General features: G+C 42.4%; 1 protein-coding gene across 1 annotated transcript in view; it reads left to right on the plus strand.

Moving 5' to 3' along the window:
- The window catches only part of LOC310705813 (uncharacterized protein), a gene marked incomplete at its 5' end in the record, with an annotated part of 42,054 nt that extends 27,194 nt beyond the window's left edge, over nt 1-14,860 (plus strand). Inside the window, 3 exons of the mRNA XM_083500636.1 lie at nt 4,165-4,247; nt 5,808-5,934; nt 10,728-14,860. Of these exons, the coding sequence (XP_083356762.1) occupies nt 4,165-4,247; nt 5,808-5,934; nt 10,728-12,718 (2,201 nt within the window). The 3' untranslated portion in view covers nt 12,719-14,860. The remainder of the gene's footprint in view (nt 1-4,164; nt 4,248-5,807; nt 5,935-10,727) is intronic.
- Nucleotides 14,861-15,707: the final 847 nt, after the last annotated feature.

The following is a 15,707-nucleotide window of genomic DNA, read 5'->3' on the forward strand; positions in this document are numbered from 1 at the left end:
CACTTGGCCCTCGCCCCCCCCTTCAGAAAAAATGTCCCCCAAGAGCAACGGAGAGGATGGAAGGAAGGAAAGGTGGGAGAGAAAGGCCAGGAATAAAGAGAGGGATCCCAGTCCATAGTCTGGCTGCTGCATTGCAGACCAGTTTCCCCAGTCGTCTCCCAGGGCAGCTCCCCACGGAGGCCACTGCAGCAATCCCCTCGCACACAGAGCAGGGCATCCCAGGACCACATCCTCTCTGTGCCAAAGGGATTGTTGCTGGCAAAGCAGCTGGAAATGGGCGCCGCTACTCACCAAGCCTCCAGGGATTTGGCATGAATGGCTGTGTGTGTGTTACGGTATCTAACAGAATAATAATAGGAATAGGAATAATAATATTAAAATAAAAAATAACCCCCCTAAATTTCAAAGGAGGTGTCTTTGGCTTTGCCCACTTGGCTCTCAGGGGGTTGATCAGATACATACCTGGCCCTCAGAGCAAAGAAAAAGGGACCCCACCCCAGGAATCTGTCTGGAGAGTGGCAGAGAGTCCAAGTACAAGAAAAGGAGACAGAAGCAGGGGAGTGGGGGGAGCAACTCCTGAGGACCCCTGGGTGAGGACCCCCACTAGAGCCAAGCATCCGTTTTTCACAAGATACAAACAATTCTCTTGTCAGTCGGTTCTGACTTCATGCATTGACTGGAAGGCTGCAGAAACCTGGTTGATTAATCTCCCAGAAATCCCTTCAGTTGCCTCCACATTTTGCGTGGCTAGAAGGCTAGAGACGTATTTCTCCTCCTCTTTCTTTTCAAAAATATAGCTCATGGTCTGGGATGTGGTGCAGTCCAGCCCTGGTTCCCAGCAAGACTCATCCATGCTTGCTCAGGGAACCATTTCCCCCCCTGTCCTACAAATTCTGTAACAGAACAATGTATTTGCTTTGTAGGATTTGCTAGAGCTTCTCATTAAAACGGACAGAACTTGTCAGAAGACCAAAGGGTTCCTTCCGATCTCTCAGAGGCTTCCTGAGAGCACAAATGGAGGAGCAAGATTCAGCCAGCTCTGAAGCAGGAAAAGGCCATTCCAGCCAAACTGGGAGCAGTGGGGGATTCTGGGAAAACCCAGTGCAGAAGATCCTGGGTGAGGAGGACACCCTCTGCTCAGAGGTGCAGAGCCAGCAGTTGAGGCAGTTCTGCTGCCAGGAGGCCAAAGGACCCCGAGAGGTTTGCAGCCGACTCTTTCACTTTTGCCATCAGTGGCTGAAGCCGGAAAGGCACACGAAAGCTGAGATGCTGGACCTGGTGATCTTGGAACAGTTCCTGGCTGTCCTTCCCCCGGAGATGGAGAGCTGGGTGAGGGAATGCGGAGCGGAGACCAGTTCCCAGGCGGTGGCCCTGGCCGAAGGTTTCCTCCTGAGTCAGGCAGAGGAGAGAAAGCAGGTGAGAGAGACTTCCCTCTGGATACTCCCAAGGGGCTCCAAACAGGACAGAGAACATCCCATAATGGTCTGCTGATGTCCCATCTGTTTTCTTGGAAAGCATCTATGGAATGAGATCTCACACCCTTCAAGTCTTTGCCATTCTCTGTCTAATATTTCTCACCATTCTCTGTTTTGAATCCTTGTTTCTTTTTCAGGGAAAAGATCTCTTTGCAGAAATGGACCTGGATTCCTGTGAGGCAGAGAGGCCTCCGTTGGACACCAGAGAGAGGCCACTGGGTAAGGAGGAAGATGGTTTTTCTCTGTCTGGTCCCATTCTGTTGGTTTTCCAACTCATCTGTGAGTTGTTATCATCTTGTTTTGTGGGGAGACAGTTGGGAAGAAGGGTCCAGAGGAGGGGAGATGTATTTTTGCACCACTAACATATGAAATGGGCACAAACGTCCAAATGCTCTCAGCAGATAAGGCTTTCTCAAAGGCCCATCTGTAGTAAGAGATGCCCTGTTTCACCTGTGAGAGAAGCAGGCACTCCAGGCGTCCTGATCACCGTTTTTCTCTTTTTTATATATAAATTTTTTTATTGATTTTACAAAATTTTTATAAACAATACAAACAAATAAAAAGACAAACAAACATGTATAATTTCATAACCTTTTTTTTCATAAACCTCACTTCTCGGACTCCCCCAAACCTCCCCTTTCTACATCCCAATTTCCAAAATTATTTCAGCAAATCCTAAACTTAATTTTATCAAATATATTCCTTCTTATTCTTTTCATTAACTTAATCTTTTGTCGCTGTAATCTCCTTTTCTTTCTAAAAACCTCAACATTTTAGCATTCATCAATTTTATAATATTCCTTAAGATATATTTTAAATTTCTTCCAATCTTCCGCCGTCTCTTTCCCCTGATCCCGAATTCTGCCAGTCATTTCGGCCAATGTCATATAGTCCATCACCTTCATCTGCCATTCTTCCAGGGTGGGTAGATCTTGTGTCTTCCAATACTTTGCGATGAGTATTCTTGCTGCTGTCGTAGCATACATAAAAAAAGTTCTGTCTTTCTTTGGCACCAATTGGCCGACAATGCCCAAGAGAAAGGCCTCTGGTTTCTTAGGGAAGGTACATTTAAGTACCTTTTTCATTTCATTATACATCATCTCCCAGAAAGCCTTAATCTTCGGGCACGTCCACCAAAGGTGATAGAAAGTACCTTCAGTTTCTTTACACTTCCAACACTTATTATCAGGCAAATGATAGATTTTTGCTAGCTTGACTGGTGTAATGTACCACCTATAAATCATTTTCACAATATTTTCCTTTAAGGCATTACATGCCGTAAATTTTATACCGGTGGTCCATAACCATTCCCAGTCCACAAACATAATATTATGACCAATGTCCTGTGCCCACTTAATCATAGCTGATTTAACTGTTTCATCTTGTGTATTCCATTTCAGCAACAAGTTATACATTCTTGACAAATTCTTAGTATTGGGTTCTAACAGTTGTTTCTAATTTTGATTTCTCCACCTGGAAGCCAACTTTCCTGTCTTGTATAAACCTCCATTATTTGATAATAATGGAGCCAATCTCGTACTTTGGTTTTCAATTTCTCATGACTGTAACTTCAATTTATCTCCCTCTTGTTCCAAAATTTCCCAATACTTTGGCCATTCGGCTTCCATATTAAGTTTCTTCAAAGCTTTAGCTTCCAAAGGCGATAACCATCTAGGGGTCTTATTTTCCAACAAGTCTTTATATCTAATCCAAACATTGCATAACGCTTTTCTGACAATGTGATTTTTAAAGGCCCTGTGCACCTTAACTTTGTCATACCATAAATATGCATGCCAACCAAATGCATTATTAAAACCTTCTAAATCCAAGATATCTGTATTCTCGAGGAGCATCCACTCTTTCATCCAGCAAAACGCTGCTGATTCATAGTACAGTTTTAAGTCCGGCAGGGCAAATCCCCCTCTTTCCTTTGCATCCGTTAATATTTTAAATTTTATTCTGGGTTTTTTGCCCTGCCAGACAAATTTCGAAATATCTTTCTGCCACCTCTTGAAACAGTCCATCTTGTCAAGAATTTGCAATGTTTGAAACAAAAATAACATTCTAGGCAATACATTCATCTTAATAGCTGCAATTCGGCCTAACATTGAAAGTTTCAAATTTGACCATATTTCTAGATCTTTTTTAACTTCTGACCAACATTTCTCATAGTTATCTTTAAACAGATTCAAATTCTTAGATGTCATATGAACCCCTAGATACCTCACCTTCTTAACCACCGTCAAACCTGTTTCATTCTGGAACTTCTCCCTTTCCGTGACTGTTATTTTTTTCCCCAAAACCTTAGTCTTTTGTTTGTTCAGTTTAAATCCGGCCACTTGACCAAATTCCTGAATTAACTCTAGAACCCTTATTGTACTAGTGTCTGGCTCTTGTAAAGTAAGTACTAAGTCATCTGCGAAGGCCCTTAACTTATAATGTTTAGCTCCGACCTGTACCCCTTTAACCTGCTGGTCATCTCTAATCATATTTAGCAACACCTCCAGAACTGAAATAAAGAGTAATGGGGAGATTGGGCACCCCTGTCGTGTCCCTTTTTCTATTTTAAATTCTTCAGTTATCACATTATTTACAATCAACTTAGCCTTTTGTTCAGAGTATATGGCACCCATACCATTCTCAAATCCTTGGCCTACCCCCATCCCTGATCACCGTTTTTCTCTTGCAGGTGACAGAATGATGCTGGCAAGACTTCCTGATCCGTCTTTTCATGGGGGCAGAAGGGAAGCAGCGGGTGTGGAACCAGATCAGGTCAGGGGAAGCTGCCTTGTGGGGACAGAGGCCGAGGGATGGAGCAATGTCATGCACTGGTTGGGGACAGAGGAATGGTGGGAGGAAGCAGCCGGGGAACCAGGAAGGGAAGACGGCTCAGAGCCAAAGGAGTGGAGGTAGAAGAAGGATGAGCGGTCAGAGGGAGAAGAGGGAGAAGCCTGGGAAGAGGAGGTGTCAGAAGCTGAAGGGGTTACAGGGCTTAGTGAGCTGGGAGACTCTGTGGCAGAATGCAGTGCAGAATCAGAGGCAGAAGAGGAAGGAGGCGAGTGGGAGAGGAAGGTCGGGAGGCAGAGGTGAGTCAGGATAAGGAGGAGCCACCGGTGGATCCCTCTCCGTTTTCCAGAAGCCCCCCTCCCTGCTTGTCTCTCAGAGCCAGGAGACCCTGTGCATTGCAGGAATCTCTGCTAGATCATGCTAGAGACAGATGGCCATTCAAAACAGTCTTATTTTATTTCTTGACTTCGGTTACCAGACGCCCCCTTTTCCCAGGGACAGTCCTCAGATTTGTCAATAATTCTGCGGACAAATACCATCCCTGGAATGTCCCCAGATTTCACCTAATGTCCCCGGGAAATGCAGCAGTGGCAGACTCAGCAGCCCAGAGCTGCCTGAGAGATCCCTGCCCCCTCCTGCTTACACGCACGCAAGCAGCAGTTGGGATGAGGCTGCTCCGAAAGGCAGTGTGAAGCCTCGCTTTGCAGCTAAGGGATTTACGCTCCCTCCTGCTAGCATGCAAGTAGGAATGGAATTGGGGCTGCTCTGATGAGAAGGGAGGCATCGCGCTGCCTGAGCCTTGCCGCTGCTCTTTGCCCTCCTTCTTCGCCTTCCATGCCTGACCCTCCGCGCAGCGCTTCCCCATCACCACCACCGAAGAACCAACAACTCAGGGCCTACCCAGGCTCATGGAGAGAGGAGATAGAAGCCTTGGAGGAAGGGGAAACGTGGCGGTTGAGGTCAAGGTGTTGGCCGCCCCTCGCTACATCATCAACGTCCCACACATGAAGTAATATTTATTTATTTATTTATTTATTTATTTATTTATTTATTTATACTTAGTGTCCCCGGATTCATTGAAAAAAAATTGGTAACCTTATACAAGATTGATCAATGAATGCTAAAATTGGTTTCTAAGGGGTGGACAAATGTGAACAAATAGTGGCCTGGATTCACCTAACCAGCCCCATCCACTACAAAATGGGGCCTGCCCCCCATTGCTCCCCCCTCCATGCCCCCATGAACCCCTTGAATTTGGCTCTAGGGCATTGGGAGGGAACTCCCCAGAACAGCTCAGGAGGAAAGGAGAAAGTGGATCTTTCCATCTTATGACTTGGAAAACACAATGTGGAGAACCACGTATTTGCACAAAGACAAATACCCAGAATTAAAATCCAGAATAAAGTAAGCATCCATATTTAAAATGTGCAGCAAAGCAACCCTATTGAAACAACACTGCAATTAACAGGAATGAAACAACAGAGCATTGTGTAGTAGATCAAATTTCTGCTGTCTCAGAGGAGGACCTTTCCCTTTTTCTTTTAGGGTCCAGTGTGCTTTGAAGATGTTGCTGTTCGTTTCACGGACGAGGAGTGGGCGTTGCTGGATCCTGACCAGAGAGCTCTGCATAAGGACGTCATGGAGGAGAATCGTGGGATCGTGGCCTCTCTTGGTAAGGCTCCCTGTGGGATCGTCATATCTGCCTGGAAATTCAAAAAATACCTCTATGGGACCAACGTCATCTATTTTCACAGAGCTCAACAGCGCCCCCTATAACACCTGGGAACCTAACACCCGCACAATAAAGAGTAAATTACAGTTTTTCCTTTGAAGAATCTTCCTCAAATTATTCCTTTTTCTACCAGGATTGTGCTGGTCTGAACTCCCCAGGCCATATTAAATGTCAGCTTCAGAATTGTTAGGAAAGATAAGTAGCTTCAGGTTTTCTGGTTTTGTTTTTGCTCCTGTCAGTCTTGGGTTGACCAAAGAGACGACTGACATTGGAGATGGAGGGGATGCCATGACTGGGCCAAACAAAATTCATCCCAGAGAAGAACTGGGCTTATGGAATCTCAGGTAGTAGTAGCAATGATGATGATGATGATGATAGTAATAGTAATACAGTGGTACCTCGGTTTACAAACTTAATCTTTTCCGGAACAGGACTGTTCTTATATCGAGGTACCACTGTGGTAATAATAGTATTTTTTTTTCCTATCCTGCCCATCTGGCTGGGTTGCCCCAGCCACTCTGAGCGGCTTCCAACACATACATAATCATGAAACATAAATAATAATACTCTGATCCCATATAAAAAGAACATTAACTTTAAAATTAACAACTTATACTAGTGGCCAAAATTGTGGAAATCGTTTGTGAAAAATGTATTTCTGAGGTTTGATGTCTCATAACACCACTTTTGTGTGGAGTAATACCATAAAATTAAAGAGCAATGGAAAGATAATTTAATGAAAAATGGGAAATAATTTAATGAAAAATGGGAAATAATTGCTGAGGGAGCTTCACCCAAAGGGAAAATTGTAACCAACAGTATTTCATCTAACTTATGGTACCAACATTTTCCCCGGCTATATACAGCTCCAAACATTGCTAAACCGAGCCAGTTTCCTCCTCTTAAAAATGATCTATTAATGGGCTGGGATCCTGTTACTGAATCAGAATGCTTACAGCTAATTAAAACACTCAAGAATGGCAAAGCTCCCGGTGAGGATATGATCCCTCCTGAGGTGCTTAAACTAAATGCCCAGTGGTGGGCTGCTATTTTGGCCCAACTTTTTACGGTAATAAATGATACATGCAAAATCTCAGAAAACTGGAAACTGAGCCTGGTAGCCCCCATCTATAAGAAGGGAGACCCCCAAGACCCCTCAAACTATCGCCCCATAAGTCTCCTGGACATTGTGTATAAACTTTATACTCGTTACCTGCTAAATAAAGTGGTTGACTGGGCTGACCACTCTAACTTGCTTAATCCGGAACAGGCAGGGTTTAGAAAGGGCCATAGTACAACAGGCCATTGTTTGGTACTACAGACAATGATAGATAAGTATACAAAGGTACATAAGAGCAAACTTTTTGTGGCTTTTGTAGATCTCACATCTGCTTTTGATTCAATCTGTAGGGACAAATTATGGCAAAAACTATATGAAACAGATATTGATAGACGACTTCTCAAAATACTTAGAGAGTTACATTCAGACACCACAGTTAAAATCAGAACTGGGATGTCAGGCAACTATACTGACCCACTGCCACTGGGGAAAGGGGTTAAACAGGGCTGTTTGTTAGCGCTGTTCCTCTTTAATTTCTATATAAACGACACTGTTCAACATATGGCAAAGTATAAGTCATCAGCTCCTGCCCTGGAAGGCAAACACCTGAATATATTGCTATATGCGGATGACATGGCTGTCATGGCACTCACTCGAAGGGGCCTACACAGCATGCTGGAGGGGCTCGCAGCTTATTGTTCCCAAAACTCTCTAAAGATAAATTATGACAAAACAAAATAAAAAAATTCCTTACAGTAGCACCTTAAAGACCAACTAAGTTAGTTCTTGGTATAAGCTTTCGTGTGCATGCACACTTCTTCAGATACACTGCATGCACACGAAAGCTTATACCAAGAACTAACTTAGTTGGTCTTTAAGGTGCTACTGTAAGGAATTTTTTTATTTTGACTATGGCAGACCAACACGGCTACCTATCTGTAACTTATGACAAAACAAAAATTGTGGTATTTACTAGAGCTCGCCACACATTTAGATGGTCTTTAGATGAACACAAAATTGAACAGTGTCTTTTTTTTAAATATCTTGGTATCACTTTCCAAGCTACATCTAGCTGGCTTGCCCACTTCAAGACTGTAGCCCTTCTAACACGTAGGACAATCGGTGCTCTGCTCAGGTTTTTTTTATTCGAGGGGAGGGCAACTGGTGATCCCGGCACTAAAAGCTTTTGTTGGAAAAGTGATTCCCCAGATGTTATATGGAGTAGAACTCTGGGGATGGAATCAGAAGCTGTTAGAACGGCTTGAAATCTTCCAAAATTTTTATCTCAGAAGAATTCTAGGCCTCCCTCAGAGTACTCCGGCAGCTCTCCTAAGAGTGGAAGTAGGATTACCTTCTGTGTCTGCGTTTTTTCACCAACCTCACAGATGCCCCGAACACCTTATTGGCTAAACAAGCCTTTGTATCATTACAAAATAATACTACTTGGCGTAAAAACTTACTAGATATCCTATCCAGATACAATCTACCTGAGTTTAATACTCTCAAATTGTGGAGCCCTGATAAAGTTCGGGAATGGATCTTTGAAAAAGACGCCTTTTTGGACTCCACAAAGATAAAAAACTCTGGGTTCTCCTACTGGCTTCCCCGAGTAAAAGCAGTCAAAATCTGTGCCAACTACTTGGCGGAGATCACTGATCCCACCCTTCGGAGAGCTTTCACTATGGCACGGTTTCAAACATTGCCAACTGCATATCTGACCGGTAGATTCACAAAAACCCCAGTAGAACATCGTTTATGTCCTTGCCTTATGAAAACTAAAGAGGGTCTTACACATTACCTCCTCTATTGCCCCATCTACTCGGGCTTTAGAGACGCATTGCTGCAAATTATACCCAACTCTATAACTAATCCTGAAGATAGAGTAAAATTCTTGTTAGTTGATGCAAACCCACGTATTACCCATGTGGTAGCGGTTTTTGTGATGAAGGCCATGAAAGTCAGGGAAAGATTTATGGATGACAATGTAAAGACCCCTTCATCGTCTGTCTAACTTGTTGCTTGTTTTCCCTCTCTATTCTGTGGGATGAAGGTTTTGTTGGCATAGTATCTAATGAATTTTAATATTTTAAACTATTGTTGTGTTGATGTTTGTGTACAGGCATGGTCCTCACAATAAACGAATTTGTTGTTGAAAAATGTAATGCAATGACTTTTATGAAGGAGTATTTATTAGAATAGCATTCATAAAGAAAATACGTGAAACCTTTGGTAACCATTGGTAACCTTTAGCGTTCATTACGGCCTTACAACGCCTTCCCATGAAGTTTTTAGTTCTGCAGCTGTAAGAATGTGAAACCAAGACTGAATTATTGCCTCTGTTAATTTGGCTTTATTGCTGGGTTGCCTTTGATTAACAAGTTTCTTTAGTCAGCTCCATAGATTTCCAATTGGGTTAATGTTTGGGCTATTCCCAGGCCATTCCAGCAGTGAAATGGGATTATCTTGAAAGCACCTTTTGCACAAAGCAGCAAAATGACATGGAACTCAATCCTGTTGAAATAGAAAACAAACAAACAAACAAACAAACAAACAAACAAACATAAATGCTTCAGTATTTGGGTAAGAATCACCTGCGGAATGCTTCAGTTTGGGCTAAAGTATTTCATTTATGTATTTTGGGGCATTTATATTCCCCAAATGACGCAAATTCTGCCCACACCTTTTGCTGCCATCCAACCCCAGATCATCACACCTATCTGGGTGTTTTACGGTCGGTGTAATGCAAGTAGGATGTAAAACTTCTCTGATTTTTCTCCTTGCGTATTTCATGCCGTCACTACCAAGCAAGGAGATTTGGGTCTCAATGCTCCAAATAACACTGTCCCATTGTTCCACTGTCCAGTTAACAAGGGTTTAATATTTTCAATCTTTGCTTGAGAGATAACAATGGCTTTTTCCTTAGACCAGTCTTTGCACTCAACTTCACAGTACATTGCGCCATGTCATCTAGTATACAGCCAGATGATATTCTTCTGTCATGTAGGGACAGTCCCTCCATTCTTCGATCATTATCTGCCTTTGTGCACCTTTTCCTGCCTTTACCAGTCTGATTTTGTAGTGATTGAGTCTCCTTATACCTCTTCAAAAGTATAGAAAGGCCAACTTTGGTTGTTTTTCCCAATCTTTCATCTAATTTCTTCATAACTCACTTAATAGTACAATTTTACATCTCTTTCTGGGTGACCAATCAGCGTTTTGTGCCATTTCTATAATTTTATTATGTTTTACAAATTAAGCAAATTGTGCTTCCTTTTTCTGGTTATTTGGCTATAACATTTGATAGAATACAGATAATTAAATGAACGTTGTTGATTTGCATTCTTGATTAAATTATCTTCCTATTGATATATAATTTTATGATATTACTCCCAAAGAAGTAGTTTTTGAGCCATCAAACCTCTGAAATACCCCTTTTTCCATAATTCTTCCATAATTTTGACCACTACTGTATATCAAACAAACCAACATTCAACAACACATCAGAATCTCATATGCCAATCTCATTAACCAATATGTTGGTCATATGCCAGAATCTCATTAACCAATATGTTGGTTAATGACAAACAACACATGTAATGAACACACACCCAACTTCCTTCAGTTCTTCTCCATTTGTTCCTGAGGCTCTAACCCCTTTTTGTCTCCATTGCAGATTGTGATGAAACAGAAATCGAGAACAAAGGTGACCATGATAAAATCCCCAGAGAGAAGCCACGTAAAAATTTGGAGTGTGGAGAAAGCTGCAGTCAGAGCTCCCATTCCACTTCCCATCACCAAAATCTCATTGGAAAGAAACTCTATCAGTGTGTGGAATGTGGAAAGAGCTTCAGTCACAGCTCCTCTCTCACTTGCCATCAAAGAATTCATACAGGGGAAAAACCCTATCACTGCATGGAATGTGGAAAGAGCTTCAGTCAGAACTCCCATCTCACTTCCCATCAAAGAATTCATACAGGGGAAAAACCCTATCAGTGTGTGGATTGTGGAAAGAGCTTCAGTCGAAGCTCCTCTCTCACTTCCCATCAAAGAATTCATACAGGAGAGAAACCCTATCAGTGTGTGGAATGTGGAAAGAGCTTCACTGACAGCTCCTCTCTCACTTCCCATCAAAGAATTCATACAGGGGAGAAACGCTATCAGTGTGTGGAATGTGGAAAGAGCTTCACTCATAGCTCCTCTCTCGCTTCCCATCAAAGATTTCATACAGGAGAGAAACTCTTTCAGTGCATGGAATGTGGAAAGAGCTTCAGTCGGAGCTCCTCTCTCACTTCCCATCAAAGAATTCATACAGGAGAGAAACCCTATCAGTGTGTGGAATGTGGAAAGAGCTTCACTGACAGCTCCTCTCTCACTTCCCATCAAAGAATTCATACAGGGGAGAAACCCTATCAGTGTGTGGAATGTGGAAAGAGCTTCACTCATAGCTCCTCTCTCGCTTCCCATCAAAGATTTCATACAGGAGAGAAACCCTATCAGTGTGTGGAATGTGGAAAGAGCTTCACTGACAGCTCCTCTCTCACTTCCCATCAAAGAATTCATACAGGGGAGAAACACTATCAGTGTGTGGAATGTGGAAAGAGCTTCAGTCACAGACACAATCTCACTTCCCATCAAAGAATTCATACAGGGGAAAAACCCTATCAGTGTGTGGAATGTGGAAAGAGCTTCACTGACAGCTCCTCTCTCACTTCCCATCAAAGAATTCATACAGGGGAGAAACCCTATCAGTGTGTGGAATGTGGAAAGAGCTTCAGTTGGAGCTCCTCTCTCGCTTCCCATCAAAGAGTTCATACAGGAGAGAAACCCTATCAGTGTGTGGAATGTGGAAAGAGCTTCACTCATAGCTCCTCTCTCACTTCCCATCAAAGAATTCATAAAGGGGAAAAACCCTACCAGTGTGTGGAATGTGGAAAGAGCTTCACTGACAGCTCCTCTCTCACTTCCCATCAAAGAATTCATACAGGGGAGAAACGCTATCAGTGTGTGGAATGTGGAAAGAGCTTCACTCATAGCTCCTCTCTTGCTTCCCATCAAAGATTTCATACAGGAGAGAAACCCTATCAGTGTGTGGAATGTGGAAAGAGCTTCACTCATAGCTCCTCTCTCGCTTCCCATCAAAGAATTCATACAGGGGAGAAACGCTATCAGTGTGTGGAATGTGGAAAGAGCTTCACTCATAGCTCCTCTCTCGCTTCCCATCAAAGAATTCATACAGGGGAGAAACTCTTTCAGTGCATGGAATGTGGAAAGAGCTTCAGTCAGAGCTCCTCTCTCAGTCTCCATCAAAGAATTCATACAGGAGAGAAACCATATCAGTGTGTGGAATGTGGAAAGAGCTTCCGTCGGAGCTCCTCTCTCACTTTCCATCAAAGAATTCATACAGGAGAGAAACCCTATCAGTGCTTTGAATGTGGAAAGAGCTTCAGTCAGAGCCCCCATTTCACTTCACATCAAAGACTCCATACAGGAGAGAAACCGTATCAGTGTGTGGAATGTGGAAAGAGCTTCCGTCAGAGCTCCTCTCTCGCCCCCCATCAAAGAATTCATACAGGAGAGAAACCCTATCAGTGCTTTGAATGTGGAAAGAGCTTCAGTCAGAGCTCCCATTTCACTTCACATCAAAGAATTCATACAAAGGTTTGAAAAACCATTATACAGATTTAGGAGCCAGGCAAATCCACACTTTTTAAACCAGGCCTTTGGCTGATTGACAATGCCCTTTTAAAATGTGGTGTTTTGTGATTTTATTTTGTTTTTTAAATGTAACCATCCTGAAACCTGTGGATATAGGGAATAGCTGCCAATTCTTAAAGGGCTGGGGCTCTTGGCCCCCAATAAAATATTTGAGGAGGCCACCCCCAGGTTTTAGTTTTGTTTCCCCCCAAACGTACCCTTTTATTCTTCCGCTGCTTGCCATACAATTTCTCTTTCAATTTGCCCCCTTATAAAATAAAAAATGCAGAAAGGTCATGAGGAAAACAAAATATAAGCAAATACAAACTTGGACAGGTCCCATCTTTGTGGGCAAGACAGAAAAGCTGCTTTGAAGCAAGGTTTCCCAAACTTGGGTCCCCAGGAGCTCCCGGACTACAGTTCCCATCATCCCTCCCCATTGGTCCTGCTAGCTAGGGATGATGGGAGTTGTAGTCCAAAAACAGCTGGAGCCCCAATACGGTTACAAGCCTAGAGGTTGAAGGAAAGAACATTTATAAGCCAAATGAGATTAGAAATTGCTTCCAGAGTTATTTCAAAAAATATATTCACAAGGGCCAGAGAATGAAGGGGATATAGATGAGTTTCTTAAGAAATATGGATTACAAAAAATTCCACAGCAAAGTAAAATAGATCTAAATCAGAAAATAACTGAGCAAGAGATAGAGGGTGCCATTCAAAACATGCAACTGGGAAAATCTCCAGGACCAGATGGGTTGACTTCCAGATACTATAAAGCTTTGAAGGAGTGGTTGCTACAACATCTGAAGGAAGTCTGCAACAAAATTTTAGAGGGGAAAAGGGCGCCAGAATCGTGGAAATAAGCTTACATTACACTCATACCGAAAACAGAGACTGAAAAGACTCAGCTCAAGAACTACCGCCCTATATCATTACTCAATGTGGATTACAAAATTTTTGCAGACATTTTGGCAAAAAGATTGAAAAAAGTATTGGTGGAAGAGATTCATAAGGACCAAGCAGGCTTTCTTCCAGGAAGACATTTGTCAGACAATGTGAGGAATATAATAGATATTTTGGAAAAACTAGAAGTGAATATTAACACTAAAGCAGTACTGATATTTGTGGATGTGGAGAAAGCCTTTGATAATATTTCTTGGAGTTTTATGAAGAAGAATCTACATGGGATGGGTGTAGGCCAAAGATTTGAGAATGGTATGGGTGCAATATACTCTGAACAAAAGGCTAAGCTAATTGTAAATAATGTGGTTACGGAAGAATTTAAAATAGAAAAAGGGACACGACAGGGGTGCCCAATTTCCCCATTACTTTTTATATCAGTCCTGGAGGTTTTGCTAAATATGATTAGAAGGGACCAGTTGCTTAAAGGGGTACAGGTCGGAGCTAAACAGTATAAATTGAGGGCCTTCGCAGATGACTTGGTACTTACTTTACAAGAGCCAGATACTAGTACGAAAAGGGTTTTAGAGTTAATTCAAGCATTTGGTCAAGTTGCAGGATTTAAGTTGAACAAACAAAAAACTAAAGTATTGGAGAAAAACTTAACAGTTACTGAGAGGGAGCGGTTTCAGAATGAAACAGGATTAATTGTGACAAAGAAGGTGAAATACCTGGGGATTAATATGACATCTAAGAATGTGAACTTATTTAAAGATAATTATGAGAAATGCTGGACAGAAGTAAAAAAAGATCTAGAAATATGGTCAAATTTGAAGCTTTCCCTGTTAGGCCGAATTGCTGTTATTTAAGATGAATGTTTTGCCTAGAATGCTGTTTTTATTCCAAACATTGCAAATTGTGGACAAGATGGACTGTTTCAAGAAGTGGCAGAAAGATATTTCAAAGTTTGTCTGGCAGGGCAAAAAACCCAGAATAAAATTTAAGATTTTAACTGACGCAAAGGAAAGAGGGGGATTTGCCCTGCCGGACTTAAAACTGTACTATGAATCAGCAGCTTTTTGCTGGTTGAAAGATTGGCTACTTCTTGAGAATACAGACATTTTAGACTTGGAAGGGTTTAATAATGTTTTCAGATGGCATGCATATATATGGTATGACAAGCTGAAAGCTCATAAAGTTTTTAAAAATCACATTGTTTAAAGCCCCAGGCCCAGATGGCTTCACAGCAGAATTCTATAGGAAATTTAAAGAACCCTGGATGCCGTACATGACCCGCCTATTCAACGACATCATAAAAGGGGGCCCCATCCCCAAAACCTGGACCCACTCCAAAATAGTCTCCATCCCAAAACCACTAAAAGACAGCCTCAAAGTAGAATCATACCGCCCAATCTCATTAATAAACCAAGACTACAAGATATTCACATCAATCTTGGCCAACCGCCTAAAAATCTTTCTACACAAGTTAATAGCCCCAGACCAGACTGGCTTTGTCCCTGGCCGCAATATAACAGACCCCATCAGGAAACTACTGAACCTGATCGAACACAGCAAGGCAACCAAACTCCCATTGACAATTATGTCCCTAGACATCCTCAAAGCCTTTGATTGCGTAGAGTGGAAATACATATTAGCAGTACTAACTAACATGAAATTTGGCCCCAACTTCCTACAAATCCTCAAACAAATATACTCCCAAGCCTCAGCAAAATGCAGAACTAACAATATGGATTCTAATACTATAGCTATCCAAAGAGGCACGAAACAAGGATGCCCACTGTCTCCCTTCTTATTTATCCTGGCCCTGGAACCCCTAGCAATCCGCATCCGAGCAGCCACAGACATCAAGGGAGTGGAAATAAAAGGCAGAACCTATAAATTAGGGCTCTTTGCAGATGACCTAATGGTCACAACACCAGACCCTATAAGCACAGCAACCTCCCTAATCAGAGAACTCAACACATTTGCAGTGGTGTCGGGCCTACAGGTAAATTTTACAAAGTCAGAAGCTATGTGCTTCAACACCCCTCCTCACACC

The sequence above is a fragment of the Podarcis liolepis genome, assembly GCF_965112155.1.
Source record: "Podarcis liolepis genome assembly, chromosome: 4".
Lineage (NCBI taxonomy): Eukaryota > Metazoa > Chordata > Lepidosauria > Squamata > Lacertidae > Podarcis > Podarcis liolepis.